The sequence below is a fragment of the Carettochelys insculpta genome, chromosome 28, assembly GCF_033958435.1.
Source record: "Carettochelys insculpta isolate YL-2023 chromosome 28, ASM3395843v1, whole genome shotgun sequence".
Taxonomy (NCBI): domain Eukaryota; kingdom Metazoa; phylum Chordata; order Testudines; family Carettochelyidae; genus Carettochelys; species Carettochelys insculpta.
The window spans coordinates 12,304,192-12,324,083 of NC_134164.1; the positions used below are offsets into that span (position 1 = coordinate 12,304,192).

Consider the following 19,892-nt stretch of genomic DNA (forward strand, 5'->3'; position numbering starts at 1 on the left):
AGTTACTCACCGTAGTAACGGTGGTTCTTCGAGATGTGTCCCCGTGGGTGCTCCACTACCCGCCCATCCTCCCCGCTTCGGATCTCTGTTAGTGTTTTGCAGGGGCACCCGAGGCGGTTGGTCGAGGAACTGGCGGGGACCGGATCGCGCACATGGCCAGGAGCGCGCAAGGGAGTGGCGCGCGCCGGCGCATGCGCGGTCCGGCAGAAACTGCTTGGAAGATCCGATCTGCGGCGCCGGGCAAGCCCGACACCTATTGTGGAGCACCCACGGGGACACATCTCGAAGAACCACCGTTACTACGGTGAGTAACTTTTCTTTCTCTAGATCTGCTCAAAATGCTCCTCCTAATGCACCCTAGTATGCCGTTAGCCTTCTTGGGTACAAGGGCACATTATTTACTCATATCCAGCCTTTCATCCACCATAACCCCTAGGTGCCTTTCCATCGTACTGCTGCTGAGCCAGTCAATCCCCAGCCTATAACAGTGCTTGGGATTCTTCTGCCCCAGGTGCAGGACTCTGTACTCCTCCTTGTTGAACCGCATCAGATTTCTTTTAGCCCAGTCTTCCAATTTATCCAGGTCCCTCTGGATTCTCTCTCTACCCTACAACGTATCTACCTCTCCCCCTAGTTTTGTGTCATCTGCAAACTTGCTGAGGGTGCAATCCAGTCCCTCATCCAGCTCATTAATAAACATGTTGAATAACACCATCCCCAGAACTAAGCCTTGCGGCACTCCGCTTGAAACAGACCGCCATCCAGATATTGATCCATTGACCATTACCCGTTGGGCCCAACCTCAAGCCATCTTTCTATCCATCTTATAGTCCAAGGATCCAATCCATATTTCCTTAATTTATGGACAAGAATGTTGTGGGAGACAGTTATCAAAAGCCTTGTTGAAGTCAAGGTATATCACATCCACAGACTTCCCCATGTCCACAGAGCTTGTTACCTCGTCATAGAAGCTAATCAGATTGGTCAGGCAGGACTTGCCCCTGGTGAATCCATGTTGGCTACTTTTGATCACTTTCCCCTCTTCCAAGTGCTCCAAAATGGATTCCTTGAGGATTCCCTCCATTATTTTCCCAGGGATTGAGGTAAGGCTTATGGGTCTATAGTTCCCTGGAATTGTCCTTCTTTCCTTTTTTAAAGATGGGCACTATGTTTGCCTTCTTCCAGTCATCCGGTATCTCCCCTGATCTCCAAGAGTCTTCAAGGATAATGGCCAAAGGTTCAGCAATGACCTATGCCATCCTTTTCTGTTGCATTGCTAAAGGTTTTGGCTCTCATGCTGAATGAGGATTGGTTTGTGAGAAAGGGAACAGACAGTCAGGGAAGTCTGGGAGTCTACAGGCAACTTAGCCTGACCAAGATCTCTGTTTGGCAGATGGTTAAACTCCTGGACATACCTGTAGTTTGGTTTGTCATTTTACGGTCTGGTTTTCTCTGAAATGTTTTTGTTCGGAGAAGTGCTGCCTTGCTTGAAGGTGGCTGGCTGGTCTTTGGGTACCACCTGAATCATCCCAGAATGGATGGAATTGCAACGTCAGGACACGGTGGGTCTATACTAGGGAGGTAAGTGGATTGCAGGTACGCAATTGCCTTGCTAGAATCGACATCTGCAATTGGCTTACCTGGCCAGCCTCACTGATGAAGGTCATGGGAGAGTTTCTCCTGTCCACCTTCCTTACTCCGTGTGGTAACGAGGAGTACAGGGATCAACTGCCGACCCCTGATAGGTCGATTTCACACGTCCCTGTCGGGGCACAAAATTGAACCCTGGAATATTGACCCTGAGTGAGTTGAACTTCCAGGGAACGTGGACATGGCCTGAGAGCAGGAGAATTCCAGGGTTTCACCCTAAGATAGGCAGTGGCACGAGGTCTGAGACCAGAAGGGGGCATACAGGAGACATGACAACCTGCACTACCTCCGCAAGTCAGCTTGCCCCGCATAACTCCTGAACCCTCCCTATACAGAGTCAAATCTACTGCAGAAGGGCAAATGGGTGGGGGGTCTTGCTTGCCTGTCAACCTAACCTGTCCCTTGCTGCTGCCCTGTTCTCCTCAGCCACCCCCGTACCCTGCACCAGGGACAAGCATCTGGTTTTCCCTGGGGAAGTCTGGCCACCCTAGATGGGAAGGCGTCTGTAACAGCAGGCCAGGCTGGGAGGAGTCACTGCATTGAACACAGTGAGTGCTCCACAGGACCCCTCTGTGCCTGAGCCACACAGCATGTGAGCCTCTCACAGACCCAGCTAGAGAGGCTTGGCTCCTGAGCTGGAGAGAACCAGGCTCCTGAAGACACTGTTAATTTCATGCCAGAAGGGGCTGGGCATTAGAGGGAGGCTGCATTTTAAGCACAGGCTGGTTTGCAAAGCCCCAAGAGCTTGGCTCGGAGTTTCCAAAGAGCCCAGTGATTCTGGGACACTGAATTCTTCCTCGCCTGACTTCCTGTGCCTGGGGGCTCAGAGGCTACGTCTACACGTGCAGCCAACATCGAAATAGTCTATTTCGATGAATAACGTCTACACGTCCTCCAGGGCCGGCAACGTCGATGTTCAACTTCGACGTTGCTCAGCCCAACATCGAAATAGGCGCAGCGAGGGAACGTCTACACGTCAAAGTAGCACACATCGAAATAGGGATGCCAGGCACAGCTGCAGACAGGGTCACAGGGCGGACTCAACAGCAAGCCGCTCCCTTAAAGGGCCCCTCCCAGACACAGTTGCACTAAACAACACAAGATCCACAGAGCCGACAACTGGTTGCAGACCCTGTGCCTGCAGCATAGATCCCCAGCTGCCTCAGAAGCAGCCAGAAGCCCTGGGCTAAGGGCTGCTGCCCACGGTGACCATAGAGCCCCGCAGGGGCTGGGGAGAGAGCATCTCTCAACCCCCCAGCTGATGGCCGCCATGGAGGACCCGGCAATTTCGACGTTGCGGGACGCGGATTGTCTACACGGTCCCTACTTCGACGTTGAACGTCGAAGTAGGGCGCTATTCCTATCTCCTCATGAGGTTAGCGACTTTGACGTCTCGCCGCCTAACGTCGAAGTTAACTTTGAAATAGCGCCCGACGCGTGTAGACGCGACGGGCGCTATTTCGAAGTTGGTGCCGCTGCTTCGAAGTAGCGTGCACGTGTAGACGCAGCTAGAGGGTGCTGAGTGCCCATGGCACCAGGTGAGGTCAGCGGCGGCCACTGGAGCTCACGCCTCTGGGGCTCAGGCCTAGCGTGTCATACCCCAAGGCTGGCACAGAAGGAGAGAGCACTGTCAAAATAACCCAGCTGTGCTCTGGGGTGGTAATAATACCACCACCTGGCTCGGCAAGAGACCAGCTGTTTGCCGATCTCGAAGCAGACGGGCTCAGCCTCCCGTAACACAGACAGGGAAATGGAAGTGCAAGGAGGGGAGGGGAAGTGACTTGTTTAAGGTCCCCCAACACAGCCAGGCCATGGCCTGGGGTGGAATCCAGGTCCTGAGTCCTACACCGATACGCTATCCACTAGGCAATACTGCCTCCCTGAAGCACGGTGCCCCAGGCTGCCCACACGAGGTTCAGGTGTCCCTGTCTGGAGCTGCTGGAATTCACCCTGCGCTACCTGGCTGTTGTCCTGCATAGTCAGAGACGACTAGTGACAGTGGCTTCCCTAGGTGCTCGGCACTTCCAAACGGGGCCGACAGCCTTGCCAGGGCCCTGGGCAAGGTGTGGGATGACTCTGCACTCCCAGGAGGGCTGAGGCCTTGTGAAGAAGGGGCACAGCTGGGGCAGAGCATCCTGTGCCTCATCCCTCCCTCCCCAGGCAGAACTTAATGCTGCCCATGGGGTGAGCACATTGCCCGATGGCAAATACAGCACATCAGCCTCCAGGAATGGAGGGCTGCTGTCCCATGTCAGGGCTCCTCAGCAATGGGGTTGCTGCCACACAGGGAGGCACTGGGAATGGGGGCTTTGCAGTCTCCCAATGTGGGGAGCAGGGGATGGGGCCTCCACAGCCTTCTGGTGGGGGGTGTTGGGAATAGGGGCTTTACAGCCTCCCAGTGGTGGGAGCAGTGGGGAACAGGGCAGCCACCCATGGAGGAGCTTTCCCACAGCAGGAGCTGCCTCCCCTTCACGTGGGGCCCCAGGGAATAAGGCAGCCACCTTGTGGCAGAGGTCACTGGCAGCGGGAGCTGCAGCCATGGAGTCCAAAGGAACGGGACGCCTGCCCCACGGAGGAGCTCCTCTGCATTAGGAGCTGCCCCGGGGCTCTGGGGAACTGGGTGGCTGCCCTGCAGTGGGCTCCCCACCAGCTGAGGCACCAGGTGCCAGGGAACAGGAGCCCTGCAAATTATGGGACAGTTTGCCCATTTCTTTAAAAAAGTTGGGGTGCCTGTGAGACAGCGTAAATAAGGGACTGTCTCAGTAAAAAGCAGGATGGATGGTCACCCTAGCTGCCTGGAGTGTGCTGCACACCTCTCCAGCAGCAGTTTAAAGGGCCTGGGGCTCTGGCTGCTGCCTCTGCCCCTTTTGAATTGCCGGGTCCCAGGGCAACCCCCATTGGCAGGCCTGCTTCCAAACACTTGGCTGTCCTAAAACAGCTCCACTCGGGCACCCAAAATGTGAGACACCGAAACTCTCTGGTTGCCTTGGCAAACACGGGCCACTTGCATCTGCTCCGCGGTCTCCCTGACAGCTGTGCTCAGCCATTGGCAAATGACATGCCTAGAGCAAGCAGTCCCTGGGCGGGTGGGGTGTTTTCCCGGGGACCTGGCCCTGAGGCAGGGGAGAGCTGTGTGCCTGCTCTGCTCTGCGCTGTGTCACTCCACATGGGCATCTCCCCTGGCGGAGCATCATGGAGTCCACAGGAGTCAGCAGCTGGGGAGTCTATAAGGTGCCACAGGACTTCTCATTGTTTTTGCCGATACAGACTACTACAGCTACCCCTGTGCTAGCCATTGTTCTATTACAATACAGCTCTCAGCCTTCGCCCAGCGGGTCACCTCCAATCTCGAAGGGCTGACACCCTGACACAGAGAGGCTCGCAGTGCTTTACTAATCACCATGGTCTGTGAAAGAGCAGAGCCCCGCTTCCATGCCTCTTCCCCCGAACTGCCTCCTACGTGGCTGCTGCTGCCTGGGACCTGCTAACACACGGCTCTTTCTGTCTCCTGCAGCTGACCTACCTGCCCCCTCCGTGGGGCGAGTGTCGCTCGTCGGACGTGGCCTTGGACTTTTTCCCTGTTTACAGTATCACGGCTTGCAGGATCGACTGTGAAACCCGCTACATTGTGGAAAACTGCAACTGCAAAATGGTTCACATGCCAGGTCAGTCTGCCTGGGGGTGCCTGGAGCACATCTGCGTGCAGGTCTTGGGCTGATGCCTTTGGCTGTTGTTTTGGTGATAGGACGGTAGCTGCATCATCTCAGGTGTGAACGGGAAGCCCTGATGCCATGGGTGAGCTCCTGTGGGAGTGGGTTGCTCTGCTGCTCCTCACAGGACACTGAGCGGTGTCTGCATTTCAGTGGTGATATCTGCAGCATCCTTAGTCCCATACAGCAATGAAGGGTCCTGTGGCACCTTATAGACTAACAGAAAAGTTTTGAGCATGAGCTTTCGTGAGCACAGACTCACTCCGATACTTAGTCCCACAGTGAGTGAGGGCAGCAGGACTCAGTTCAGAGCTTGGAAGGGGCCGCAGAGATGCCAAAGGTCTATCTTTACCAGCCCTTGCTCGTGAAAGGAGCTAGTCTGACCTGGTGGCCCAATGCTCAGGAGACTTCAGTTCTCACCCAAGCTCAGCTGCTGACTTCTTAGATGATCCTCAGCAAACCTGCCCTGTGTCTTGGTTTCCCCAGGGGTAAAATGGAGGTAATAATTTTGACCTGCTTGTACAGTGCTTTGATTGCAAGTGCTAAATAGGTGCCAGGCATTATTATTATGTCACTCCTCCTGACACTCTGTGCAACACAGAGATACAATTTATCCCACTAGCCTCCTGGACAGTGTTCCCTCTAATTTATTTTCTGTCCATGGGCAGAATAAATTTTGTTATATGCACCAAAGCATGTGTAGATGTGCACCACCAATGGAAACATAGGCTGCTGGTTGTGGCTGGCCTTGGACGCTCTGCTAATCAGCAGGATGGCACCTGAATCTCTCCTGGGTAGCTGCCCAAGTGTTCATCATACAGGAACACTGCTCCTGGCCCCTGAGACTTGGCCCTGCTCAGTTACTTTTCACCATGCACAAAACAGCCAGAAGCACAGCACCCATGTCCCCCCTTCACCCTGCATAGGGGCAGTTCCTGGCAATTGTATATATGCTACAGTGGTGGCATTTTGCCCAGTCTATAAAGTGTGTGACCACCATGTTCCATGGTCCCCCACTGGCAGAACATCCCCGTGCAGCAGGTCCCCACTTTGTTCCACCCCATCTCTGCAGGCTGGCACTGAGCGAGAATGCTGGGTAGCAACATTTCCTGTATCCTGAGCTCACTGGTGTGCCTGTCACAGCAGCCAGGCCCTCGTGACATCACAGCTAGGTGCAGATTTTAACAGAGGAGATGCAGCTTTCTTCCCCTAGAGCCATAGCATCCCAAGGGTCAGGAGAATTCTGTACATCTGTTTGCACTTCAGAGGTTGTGAAGGAGATTCCCACACATCAGCTGTTCCTTTAGGAGACAAATCTGAGGCCTTGTCCCAGACTGAGGCATCAGAGGAAATGGTTGTGGATAAATGGATAAAATAAGCAGTAATAAGTCACCAGGGCCAGACGGGATCATCCGAGAGTTCTGAAGGAACTCAAGTGTGATATTGCAGAACAGCTGTCTGGTATATAATCTAGTATTTAAATCAGCCTTTGTACCACATGACTGGAGGATAGCTAGTGTGCTACCTGTTTAAAAAAAGGCTCCAGAGGTGATCCTGACCAATAGAACTACCTCAGTGCCAGGCAAACTGGTAGAAATTTTAGTGAAGAACAGAATTATTGGATACACAGATAAACATGTTTTGTTGTGAAAGACTCGACACATCTACAGGTTCCACCTCACTGGTCGGGCACCCTTGGGCCCTCAGTGGTCCCAAATGAGGAACTTTGCCAGACTAGGGAAGGTCAATGTCCCCCTATCCCTGGCCACCCCTTGCTGGCCCTCCAGCTACAGCTCACCACCACAGCTGGACTCCAGCCTCAGCATCTGGCCCTGCACAGGGCTGCCAGGGGAAGCCAGCTCTCTGGCCCCAGTCTCCCAGCTGGGTCTACTAGGGTCACTGTCTCCAGCCCCAGCCTGGATGCCCTACCCCTCTGTGGGGCTGCCAGCTGGTTGCCCTCCTCCCCCAGATCTCGGGTGCAGGAACATCCCCAGTCCTGCCAGATGAGGGATGTTGATGGACCAGAGAGCGGCAGTTTTAGGAGGTATGACCTGTATTAGAGTTCAGTGAGCAGGTTAATAAATAGCTGCACAAAGGTAATCCAGTGCCTGGAGTGTGGCAGGACTTTCAGAAAGCCCTCGACATGGTCCCCATTAAAATCTTTAAAGCAAAATTGCAACTCCTGGGGTAAGAGAGGGCCCTCTTCTTGACTGTAACGAGTTAAAATATAAGAAAAAAGGGGTACAAACGAATGCCTGGTTTTACATTGGAGAAAGGTATGTTGGAGGTTCATTGGAGAGGGGTTTGTACTGGGGTCAGTGCTGTTCAACATGCTCTTAAATGACCTAGAAAAAGAGAGTAAATATGATACAAAATCACTCAGGAGAGTTAAGCGCAAAGCAAACTGAAGGGCTATAAAGGGATCTCCCCAAACTGGGCCACAAAATGGCCAACAAAATTCCATATTGATAAATGCAAAGTAACATGCTTTGGAAAACATCCCCTTCTCACAAAGGATGCATTAGAACCAGGCAAGGTTCAGAAAAGAGCAACAAAAATGGTTAAGGGTTGGCTTAGCTTCCTCATAAGGAGCGATGAAAAAGACTGGGAGTGTTCAGCTTAGAAAAGAGACAACGAATGAGGGGCATACGATGGAGATGTGTAAAACCATGAAGTCTTATTTATGCCTTGTAACACAAGAGCTAGGGGGTCACCAGATGAAATTAACTGGCATTTGAAAATTACCTTTTTCTGTTAATTCTCTCTGAAGCAGCTAGTAAGGGCCTGTGCTGGCAGACAGGGTACTGGACTAGATGGACCAATTCTCTGAAACAATCTGGCCACTCTTAGAGATAATGTAAAGGGGGGTTGGAAAATAAGGGAGCAGAAATGACTCCTGCTCTCTTTGGGATGCATATCATCTGACTGGGGCCTCAGGTGCAAACAGTAGTCTGTGATCGCTTCATTCACCACTGAAACGCCAGACACCTCGGGGGAGGAATGCAAAAGCCAATTAAAAACACACAGCAACAGTGTGTCGTAGTTGTTCATGGGAAGTGAGGACACTATGCCTCATTGGAGCAGCAAAAGGGATGCAATTACCCACCTTCTACCCTGAGAAAAAGACATGTGGGGTCATGAATGACCACGGATGATCAGGGACTTTGTTTCATGTCTCATCTTGACAAAAGAGTGCAGCACAGCACACCACTAATGGGATGCCAAGTCCTAGGGACCCAGCCAGAGGCAGAGCTAGTGCTGCTGACTCCGCCTTGCAGCCAGACCAGATGGGGCCTGTCACATTCAATACAGAAGTGTAGACAGATTGAGTCTCTGGCTGTGAAAGAAGAAACGAGGGGCAGAGAGAGAGCGGAAAAGTCGTCTGCAGCAGAAGAGCCAACTTCAGGAGAGAGCTCAGGCTCCAATGTAGGGGCTGATTGGTTCTTTTTCAAGTTTACAATTAGCCCCAGTCACTGTGCGAATGCTGCACTGGAAGCAGATTCAGGAAAGTCATCTGCTAGCACAGCCGCAGAACCAGGCCATGGCCTTATTTCAACCCAGTCTAGGCACTGACACTGCAATGCCTGGATGCTGCTCAGAGGTCTCACCAAGCGAGGCTGACCAGGCCTGGTCTGTGAGAGCTGGCAAGCTAGACTAGCTAAGGAAACCCTTATACCATGGTAGGTGTGAACCAGCCAGCTCCAGCATGCGACCTCAGAGAGATGCACCCCACGTGCAGATCAGATTCTGCCTCTCACCCTGTGTTGCACACTGGCAATGGAAGTCTCTACCGGTACCCTTGGCCCTAGGCTACTGGCACTGTGTGAACAGACAAGAGGCTGCCTAATGCTTGAATTCAGCGGCCTTTTGCCTGTAGTTGCTGTCCTGCCGCTGTGCTCTTGTTTCTGACTCCACATTTCCCTCTTGTCTTGTGTTTCTTTTCTGCATAGGAGATGCGCCTTTCTGTACTCCGGAGCAGTATAAGGAATGTGCAGAGCCTGCCCTGGGTTAGTATACTGGTGTGGTTCCCTGGCTCACTAGGGCTGGTTCTGATATCCACCCTGTCTCTTTGCTGAGTACAATGACTGTAATCAGACTCCCCAGGATGCCTGTAGCCACAGCCAGGGGCAACACACGAACAGTTTCTGATTGTAGCCAAAATGTCAATGCATGCAGGGTCCTCTAGTCCCAGGCCTGGAAGTCAATTCCTAGTGTAACTGCCAACACATGATTCACACCTGGGTCCTCAAGGGCTTAGTGCAGGAGCTTCCACAATCCCTGTGAAACCAGCCACAGTAGGGGCTCCCTTCTCCGGGCCTCTCCAGCCTTGTTTTGTTCCGTGTTTGCTCCCCACCAATCACAAAGCAGTCCTGGCCCCACCATAAAATACCTAATAGCAATCAACATGTACAGGACCTAGCACACTGGGATCCTGGTCCATGACTGGTGTGCCTTAGTGCTACTGTAATACACCTAAGAGCAGTACAGATATATAGCAGCTAGCACACTGGAGACAACTGGGATCCCTGGCACCACTCCCTCGCAAACACCACACAGTAAATAGCATAGGCTGTGTCCGATCAGTGCTCCCCAGATCCCAGCATGCAGCAGTTTCCACTCCCTCCCAGAAAGGAACAGAAGCAGCTGCCTTTTGTCTTGACATGTTGGTAAAAGAGCATTTTCTCCCAGCTTCCCGCCTGCCCCCCAGTGTTCAGAGCTGTGTACATATTATGCCATGACTTACTAAAGTGGCTGTGGAAAACAGAGCCCCAGGGAATTCCACAGTGTCTTCACCCAACCACAGCTGCTGCTGCTTCTCCAAGCTCTGAGATCTGCCTCCTGGTGGATGGATAGGACTAGTTGGATAAAAGCTTCATGTCGTGGAAGGGATGGAAACCCTACTGATGGCTGGTGAGATGGGCCCTTTCAGAGGGAAGGGGTTTGATTCAGTTTGTACATCTGTTGGCAGACTCTAATACGTTCTGTACAGCCTTTATAGGCTGTATTCACATTCATAGGCATAACTTACAGAAATTAGACAAGATATTTTTGGTCAGTCCCAACAAAGAGGAAGCAGAAATCACGTGGTGGGACCTAGGAAAATTGAACCCTGGGCCTGAGATGTTTAGACCCCCAGGAATTCAGGTAACTCCTGGTGTAGAGAGACTTGTCTCTCTGGAGCTAAGGAGTCAGGAGATAAGACGCATTGTCTCACATGCATTCTCCTGTAACACTGAAGGAGATCACGTTATTCCTATGGTATTTGGGACCAGACTGCACGTGTGGACAGGCCTAGCATGGTGAGGCTCAGTCTAAACGGAGCTCTGCTCAGCGCTGCTGAAACCTTCCAGATCTTGCTGTTTTCTAAATGCACCAGTGGCTAGTTTCAGGCATAAGGGGACTGGTGATGGGGGGCGGTTAGCCCTGAGAGGCAAGTCCACACAGCCTCTGTGGTGCTGGCACCCCCTTCTGCCAGCACCGAACTCTTGTGTGACTATGGTAATGAGCTTCGGGAGCATGCAAATAAGCAGTCATTTGCAATCCCAAGAAGCTCACTTTGCATTAGCTCTGCTGGCAGCAGTGCCGAGCAGAGCTCTATGCAGACCCAGCCTGAGGTTGTGCTCCATGATCTCGGCTCCTAGGCATTATCACAGCACAAATAACAATGATCTTTATTTATTTTAATCGCTGAGCAGCAGTGATGAGGCTGAATAAAGTCTGTCCATCATTTTCTCTCTTGTACCAGCTTCGTGGCTTCATTCATCTTTAAACCTTTTCCTGTTCTATGTCTTGATTCGCCCTGGCAGTCCAACACATCCTCAGTTATATCTCTGGCTCCTTCCTCTCTGGTTGTATTACCCAGGATTGTATCTCCTCCAGGTCCATTCTTGACATGTGTCCAAACCACTGCAGTTCTCTTGCTTGAAGTTTCTGTGACAGCTTTATTTCTTGCCTAGCTGTTTTTAATCTCTTCATTTTTTATTTTCTGCCATCTTGAAATTCTCAGTATTTCCCTCAGCCACTTCATTTCTGCTGTCAAAATCTGCCACTCATCACTGTCCTCCTACAACAGCATTCCAACCCATACTGCCGTGTCCGTGTGACACTTACCTCATTTATGTTCAGTTTTGTTTCACTGAAATGTCTAGAGCTGTCCTGATCTTGCTGAGTTTTCTAAATGTACTAGTGGCTAGCCCTTCCTCTTTTTATGTCACCTTCACAATTTCTAGTCCTTGATACTAGTTGTCCAAGGCACATGCATTTCCCCACTTGTTCTAGTCCTTTGTCTCTGAGTTTGATCTGACTCTTGAAGCCGGAGCCCTGGGCCCTTTAGAATCACCAGGTAAGCTACTAGGGCAACTACCCCCTTCTTCTCTCTTCCCCGCCACTGGCCAGTTGACCTAGCATGTCATAATCCATCTGCAGCAAAGCTCGAAGCTAGCCCCTGGCTTGCTCCATCTCCGCTCCCACCAGTGGTATATTTTGAAAGTTGTTTGGCCAGGTTTACCACAGGAGATTTGCTGCCCTCGGACAGCCCAATGGGCCTGTGCATGGGCAGCTATTGCTATGCTTGGGAGGTTTAGCATGCCAGCAGAGACAAGGTCTCAGGGCGTGTGGTGAGACAGCAAGCCCTCAGAAACACTGTCAGATGCCAGCTGATGCATTCACAAAGAACCTTAAGTGGGTCACAGCACATAGGCCTAATTGTGTATTCTGCAGACAAACCAAGCCATACGTTAGTGAGGTGTGTGTAGCAGCCATCCATATGGACATGTGCTGGGCTACACTTAAGATTGTTTGTGAAATGCCAAATACTTGTGTGGCCATATTGTTATTAATGGTGTGTCCGAGCTGTATGGCTTATGGGAGGAATAATGATAGAAAGTCCCTTAGCTGATCATTTCCATGCTGTTTAACCTCTTTGAATTGTCATGTGAGGCACTGCTGATGCCCCCTTAGCTAAAAGCGAAGGATTGAAATAAAGGATAAAATTTTCTAAAGCACCTAAAGTAATTTGGGAACCTACATCTGTTTTTAAAAGGTCAAGCACTTGGGACCATGTTTTTAAAGGCTTTCAGGTGGCTAGTGACACCAGTAAGCACCTAGTAGCTTTTTTAAATGTGCACAAAGGGAGTGAACTACCTAAGCAGTTTAGAATTCTGTTAGGCACTTACCTGCATTCTTAGGCACCTAAATACCTTTAAAAATCTGCCCCAAACCCATGTCTAAAGTGGCCCAGCTCTGATGCCATAGAATCTTAGAATCATAGAATCCTAGGTCTAGAAGGGACCTCAGGAGGTCATTGAGTCCAGCCCTCTGCCCCAAGCAGGATCAACCCCAACTAAATTTTCCCAGCCAGGACCTTGTCAAGCTGGGACTTAAAAACCTCCAGGGATGGAGAATCCACCATCTCTCTAGGCAATGCATTCCAGTGCTTCACCACCCTCCTGGGGAAGTAGTTTTTCCTAATATCCAACCTACACCTCTCCTTCTTCAACTTCAGACCATTACCCCTTGTTCTGCTGTTTGACAACACTGTATCCACAGCACATGGACACAGCCTGCAGCACTGTCGGGACAGTCTTCCTGGATGACGATAGCTGGTGTCAGAGCCATTCTTCCATTCGCCTAGCTGTGCCAACACCTGGGGATAGTTGACATCACTTTGGTGCTCAGTCATGTGGATTTTTCACACCTCCGGAGCAATGTCACCATGGCAACCGGACAACTCTAACTCACTTTGGAAAATGAGGCTGAGGCACCTCAGCCACTTAGATGCTTTTCAATATTTTACTAACCTTATTCAAAACTCCAATATCTCCAGGAAGGGTTTCATCCCAAGGCTGCCGCTGGATTGCCCCAGGGTAGAAATCAAACCTGTCTGGAGACTAAAGAGCTGTGTGCCATTGCACATACAGCCATTATCACAGACTCATAGGGTTGAAAGAGCCCTCAGGAGGCAATTGAGTCCCCCTGCCTGCTCAAAGTAGGACCAATCCCAACTAAATCATCCCAGTCAGGGCTTTGTCAAGCCGGGACTTAAAAAGCCCTAAGGGTGAAGATTCCACCACCTCTCTCAGTAGCCCATTCCAGTGCTTCACCACCCTCCCGTTGAAATAGTTTTTCCTAATATCCAACCTACACCTCCCCCACGGCAACTTGAGACCATCGCTCCTTCTTCTGTCATGTGTCACCACTGAGAACATCCTCTCTTCATCCTCTTTAGAGCCCCCCTTCAGTTAGTTGAAGGCTGCTGTCAAATCACCTCTTACACTTCTCTTTTGTAGACTGAAGACACCCAAATCCCTCAGCCTCTCCTCATAAGTCATGTGGCTCCAGCTCCTTAATCATTTTTGTCACCCTCTGCTGGACTCTCTCCAGTGTGTCCACATCCTTTCTATACTAGGGGGGGCCCAGAATTAGACACAATACTCCAGATGTGGCCTCACCAGTGCCAAATAAAATGGCATAATCACTTCCCTAGATCTGCTGGCAGTGCTCCTACTAATGCAGACCAGTATGCCATTAGCCTTCTTGGCTACAACAGCACACTGCTGACTCATATCCAGCCTCTCATCTACTGCAGTCCCCAGGTCCTTTTGTGTCAAATTTGTTTAGCCAGATGGTTCCAAGGCTGTAACAATGCTTAGGATTCTTATACCCTAAGTGCAAGACTCTGAACTTGTCCTTGTTGAACTTAATGCTATTTCTTTTGGCCAAATTCTCCAATTTGTCTAGGTCTCCCTGAACTCTGTCCCTACCTTCCAGTATATCAACCTCTGCCCCTAGTTTAGTGTAGTCCACAAATTTGCTGAGGGTGCAGTCCATCAGCTTATTCAGAGGTTGAACAAAACCATCCCCAGAATCAACTCTTGGGGTACTCCAATTGATACTGGCCACCAAACGGACATAGAACCACTGATCACAACCTGTTGAGTCCAATGATCTAGCCAGCTTTCTGTCCATCTTACGGTCCATTTATCCAATCCATATGCCTTTAACTCACTGGCAAGGATAGTTTGGGAGACTATATCAAAAGCTTTGCTAAAGTCAAGATATATCACATCCCCCCACTTCCCCACATCCACAGAGCCAGTTACTTTGTCATAGAAGGCAATCAGGTGGGTCAGACAGGACCTCTGGGTGAATCCATGCTGATTATTCCTGATCACTTTCCTCTCCTCTTCCAAGTATTTCAAAATAGATTCCTTGAAAATCCTCTCCCTGATTTTTCCAGGGACTGAGGTCTGGCTGACCGGTCTGTAGTTCCCTAGGTTCTTCTTCTTCCTGTTTCTAAAGATGGTCACTACATTTGCCTTTTTCCAATTGCCTGGGACCTCCTCCAATCACCACCAGTCTTCGAAGATAGTGGCCAATGATTCTGTGGTCACATCAGCCAACTCCCTCAACATCCTCGGATGCATTTGATTGGGCCCCACGGATTTGTTTACGTCCAGCTTTTTAAAATAATTCTTAACCTGTTTTTTATTTCTTATCAGAGGGCTGCTCACCTCCTTCCCATTGTGTGTTGCCTAGTGCAGCATTTTGCAAGCTGACCTTGTCAGTGAAGACAGAGGCAAAAAAAAATACTTCTGCTTTTTTCACATCCTCTGTCACTAAGTTACCTCCATCATCCAATAAGGGTCCCACACCCTCCCTTGTCAGCATTTTATTGCTCACTTGCTGTAGAAACCTTTCTTGTTCCCTTTTGCATCCCTTACTAGCAGCAGCTCCAGTTGTGCTTTGACCTTTCTGATTATACCCCTGCAGGCTCGAGCAATATATTTATACTGCTCCCTATTCATCTCTCCAAGTTCCCACTTCTTGTAAGCTTTCCTTTTGCATTTAAGCTCGCCAAGGCTTTTTCTGTTAAGCCAGGCTGGTCACCCCCTAATTTGATTTATTTTTTGCTGCACATCGGCCTGGTGCATTCCTGTGCCTCTAAGATTTCTTCACAATACACCCAAGTCTCCTGTGCTCCTTTCCCCCTCATGTTATCATCACAGGGGATCCTGCCCATCAGTTCCCCAAGGGAGTCAAAGTCTACCCTGACACCTCAGCAAACCTGGGCTTTGGACCAGTCCAAGGGAAGGACTGTCTGTATCACCCTGGCTGATAGGAGTGGATGTGGCAGAGGAGGGGTGGATTAAGTGGCTGGAACCTCTGCCTCTTCTTATCAAAGAGCTGAATTGTCAGCCTTTCTCTGGCCAGAGCTGCCTGCCCCTTCCATCTCCTCTTTGCTTTGAATCATCAAGGAGACAGGACTTGTTTAGCCTGCCCTGCCAATGACTGCTTTGAGCCCCTATCTGGGACATTCCCTGAGATCTGCATCCCTTTCCTGTTTGCAGGTTTGCTTGCAGAAAAGGACAGCAATTACTGTATCTGCAGGATGCCCTGTAACCTGACCAGGTACAACAAAGAGCTCTCCATGGTGAAGATCCCCAGCAAGACTTCAGCCAAGTACCTGGAGAAGAAGTTTAACAAGTCTGAAAAGTACATCTCGTAAGTGCTGCGGGTTCCTTAGTCATCCCGTGAGTGGGTGGAATGGGCAGATGGGATGGCTGTGGCTATGGAGACTAGGAGCTAGGAGGTATCAGTTCTGTTGCCAGCTGTGCAGTCATTGGGAAAGTTACTTTCCTGCCCACTGTTTGCCTTGTCTGTGTAGTTTGTGAACTCTTCAGAGCCAGGCCTGTCCCTCACAATGTGTCTGTCCAGCTCTGTGTGTCACTGATCTCTGCTCAGATTGTCATACAAGTATTACTAAGAGGCTGCTGCCCCCCAGGTTGCTCTTCATGTTTCTGCAAGCATCATTTTGAAGACAGGAAAGCTGAAGGCAGAGGGAGCCCTGGCCCACATAGTGGCACTAACTTAGCTCAGAGCAGTATTTTTGCCTGGTGGTTAGGTACATCCCAAAGTGCTGGATTCAAATCCCAGCTCCCTCTGGGGCTTCCTTTTTGACCATGTCCAGGTTATTGAGCTGCTCAGTGCCTCAGTTTTCCCATCTGTGCAATGGGGATAATAGCGCTGTCCTGCCTCTCAGAGGTAGCTGTGAGGATTAATATGGTAGAGAGTCTGAGGTGTTCAGATGCTATGATCATGGGGGGATCAGAGAAAACCCATAGATATTTCAGAGTGAATAGCACCCATAAAACAGGGTAACATGGGCCTAACCTTCAGGATGATTTCAGGACCTAAACCTCTCTCTGTTAATACTGCATTCTAGCTACATCTTCGCTGCAGAATGAGTGTGTTTTACATGAAGCTACGATGTAAGATCTTTGCAGAGATGAGGCCCTAGTAGCTCTTGTATGGCTACTCAAGGTCAACCCTCTGCAGGAGTCTCTGGGTGAGGTTTTCTGGCCTGTGTTAAACAGGAGGTCAGACTAGATGGCCCCTTCCAGCTTTACCATCAGTGACTCTGCGGTTGGATGGGCAGCAGTGCTGAGGCCTCTGCAGACAGAGCAGCAAGGACAGCAGGGAAAGGCAAACTTCTCCCCCTTCATTTTCTCTTCCAAGGGAAGAGCAACTGTGGGCTGGTGTTCTGACAGCTTTGTCCTCTTTCTGCAGAGAGAATATTCTTGTGCTGGATATATTTTTTGAAGCACTCAACTATGAGACAATTGAGCAAAAGAAAGCATATGAAGTGGCAGCCCTACTTGGTAAGTGAAGGTGTTATTGTCTGAATTGCTGCGTTTGTATATGAGTTTGGGTGGGTGAAGGGGGATGGAGCAGGAGAGGTGGAGGTGCGTGTGTGTATGCATGTGCATACCAGAGGGATGCAAGCACATGTGCGTGTGTGTGTGCACATACACGAGGGATACAGGTACACGTGTGTGTATGGAGGAGATAGAGGTGTGTGTGTATGTGCACACAGGAGAGATGCAGGTGTGTGTGCATGCATGCAGGAGAGGTGGAGGTTCATGCGTGTGTGTGCAGGTTGAGTGTATACACATTTTGCTTTATAAACCAGTGGCCTGAGAAACCTGGCAAGGAATCCCACCTCTGCTTCCATTATGGTGTGTGAAGGGTCCCTTCGCTGCCTGTGTACTTCTTTGTGGTGGGGACTGGAAATTAACTCTCATCCCATCTGGTGCCCCTTTGTGCCACCTGCTTTTCTAGGTTCCTGCCCAGAGCCCTGTGACTAGCAGAGTAGGCTTTACACAGCCTCTGACCCTGGGACTGGTTCCCAGGGCTCCTTCCTACACTGCCTGCCTACCTCCAGATCTGTCTCTGGGCTTGTCAGCAGAGCGTCCTCTGCTCCCCAGTGCTACTTCATTCCTCTCAACCTCTTTCCAGGCTCTCCAGTCCAGGACAGGACCCAGAACTTACATTTCCCTAGATCTTCTCCCTGTCCCTGGTCAACTCCCTCTCCTGTGGGAAATGACTGCAGCCCCCTTCTGCTTCTACTTACTGGCTTTATCATCCTAGCACAGCTCCTCCCTCCGCTGGGCTTCATCAGCCATTTGCCTCTAACAAGCTCTGGTTGCCCTCCTGATGCAACATCTAAGGTTCATTGGTTCCCAATGGCCACATTAACTCACTCAGGCCTTATGTGGGTGAACACCTCATCATGGGGCCTGGAATCCATTTCTGGCTTTCTTACCCTCACAAGTGGGTGAAAGATCTGGGAGCAAACCCCTCAGGAGAATGGAACCAGAGCTAGTCCCTACCTTGGCCAGGAGAGGACAGGAGGAGACCAACCCCGAGGAACAGGGTATTGACCCTATCTCTGCTTCCTGTGCTGATTACTCTGTGCATGACAGGGTGGGCCCCAGTCCAGTTCACAGGGAACTCCTCGTGTTCATCTGCCTTAATTGTCTGCTCAGGCAGAGAGGCCAGGACTGAATGGGCCTGGCATGTAAATTCCCTGCTCCAGGTCACGGAAAATCCAGTGGTGAGCTAGGGAAGCAGCTAGTGCTGCAACACAGGTGAGAGCAATCTGCAATCAACTAACAAGTGCCAGTTGATCAGACTGCCACTGGCTTAAAAGCAGCCCAGTCAAGCAGGTAGCCAGTGAGTCTGAGTGCTCATAAGGGAGTTGAGGAAGGAAGAGTGCCTTGGCTCCCGTATCCCAGCAAGGCTGATGGCTTTGGCTGTAACTAGGAAGTGGAGAGCTAGCCAGAGCAGCACAGGTAGCTGCAGCCTAAACTCTAAACCAGGGTTAGAGATGGGGGACCCAAACCAGACAAAGGGGCACCCTGCTATATGTGCTGTCTGCTTTCCAAGGCATCCTGGACAGGATTATACATAGTTCCCTGGGCCTGATTTGGCATGGACAATTCTAGGGAGCTCAACTTGTCTCCTTAAATACTGAGAGATGGTCTAAGGGTGCAGACCATCTCCCAGAGGCTGGAGAGGAATTGAAACTGGAGCCTGGCTGCAAACTCAGAGGCTGTGTCTACATTAGCCCAAAACTTCGAAATGGCCATGCAAATGGCCATTTTGAAGTTAACTAATGAAGCGCTGAAATACATATTCAGCGCCTCATTAGAATGCCGGGAACCGCGATACTTCAAAATTGACACGGTTCACCACCGCACTGCTCGTCCAGACGGAGCTCTTTTTCAAAAGGACCCCACCTACTTCAAAATCCCCTTATTCCTATCTGCTGTTAGGAATAAGGGGATTTTGAAGTTGCTGGGGTCCTTTCGAAAAGGAGCCCCATCTGGACAAGCCGCATGGTGGCGAGCCGTGTCAATTTCGAAGTACCGCGGCTCCCGGCATTCTAATGAGGCGCTGAATATGTATTTCAGCGCTTCATTAGTTAATTTCAAAATGTCCATTTGCATGGCCATTTCGAAGTTTTGGGCTAGTGTAGACACAGCCAGACAGTGGTTGGGCTGCTGGAGTGACAGGAGAGCTTCTCTGTTGGGATCTGCTTTAACCCCAAGCCCTAAGTGGATCCTTTTAACTCTGGTGATCACAGTTCCCAGCTCATTCAGTTACAGGCCAGAATTGGAGGCTCCCATTCTTTTAATCTTCTGTCCCCTGCATGGCTTCCTTGAAGCCTGATATACTCATAACTTCCCATCCAGGTCTGAAAGAAAGGAATCCACTTCCCAGGAGATTTCCAAGCTCAGTCCCCTTTGGTGTGTGGGAAGAGACGGCCTGGCTGTGTGCCCCTCAAGGGTTGCTGATTTAAACTGAAGCACTGTGCTGAGGCACAGGACTGGCATAGCAAGGGGTTAGGAGACAGGACTGAGGCTCACAGTGGAGAATGTGGGATGCATGGTGAATTAGAAGAGCTGGAGGAGGAGTCTGTCTGGGATGCAGGGTTGCTGCCAGTTGCATCCAAAGTGCAGGGGCAGAGTTGCATGTGGGGAGCTAGCAGGGAGGGAGCCTACAGTGTGTGAGGGCTTGTGGGCCCTTGCTTTAACAAGCTCCGGTGCCATTCCAGTTCAATGCCTGTGTCTCTGGAAGCTCTGGGCATGGGCCACAGGAGAGGTAGCAGCTTTTATTGGTGTTCTTTGCAAACATTGAAACCGGTGGTGGGGCTTGAAATCTACCACCTTCTGTGCCAAGAGTGGCTGG

The 19,892-nt window shown here is 50.7% G+C and overlaps 1 protein-coding gene across 3 annotated transcripts in view; it reads left to right on the forward strand.

Annotated features, from left to right (window-relative positions):
- The window catches only part of ASIC2 (acid sensing ion channel subunit 2), a 1,334,934-nt gene that overhangs the window by 1,282,823 nt on the left and 32,219 nt on the right, over positions 1-19,892 (forward strand). For 2 of the 3 annotated variants that reach the window (XM_074978894.1, XM_074978893.1), the window contains exons 4-7: positions 5,165-5,315; positions 9,311-9,367; positions 15,710-15,863; positions 16,929-17,020. In XM_074978894.1, coding sequence (XP_074834995.1) covers positions 5,165-5,315; positions 9,311-9,367; positions 15,710-15,863; positions 16,929-17,020 — 454 coding nt within the window. The remainder of the gene's footprint in view (positions 1-5,164; positions 5,316-9,310; positions 9,368-15,709; positions 15,864-16,928; positions 17,021-19,892) is intronic. The other variant, XM_074978895.1, reaches the window with a different exon arrangement.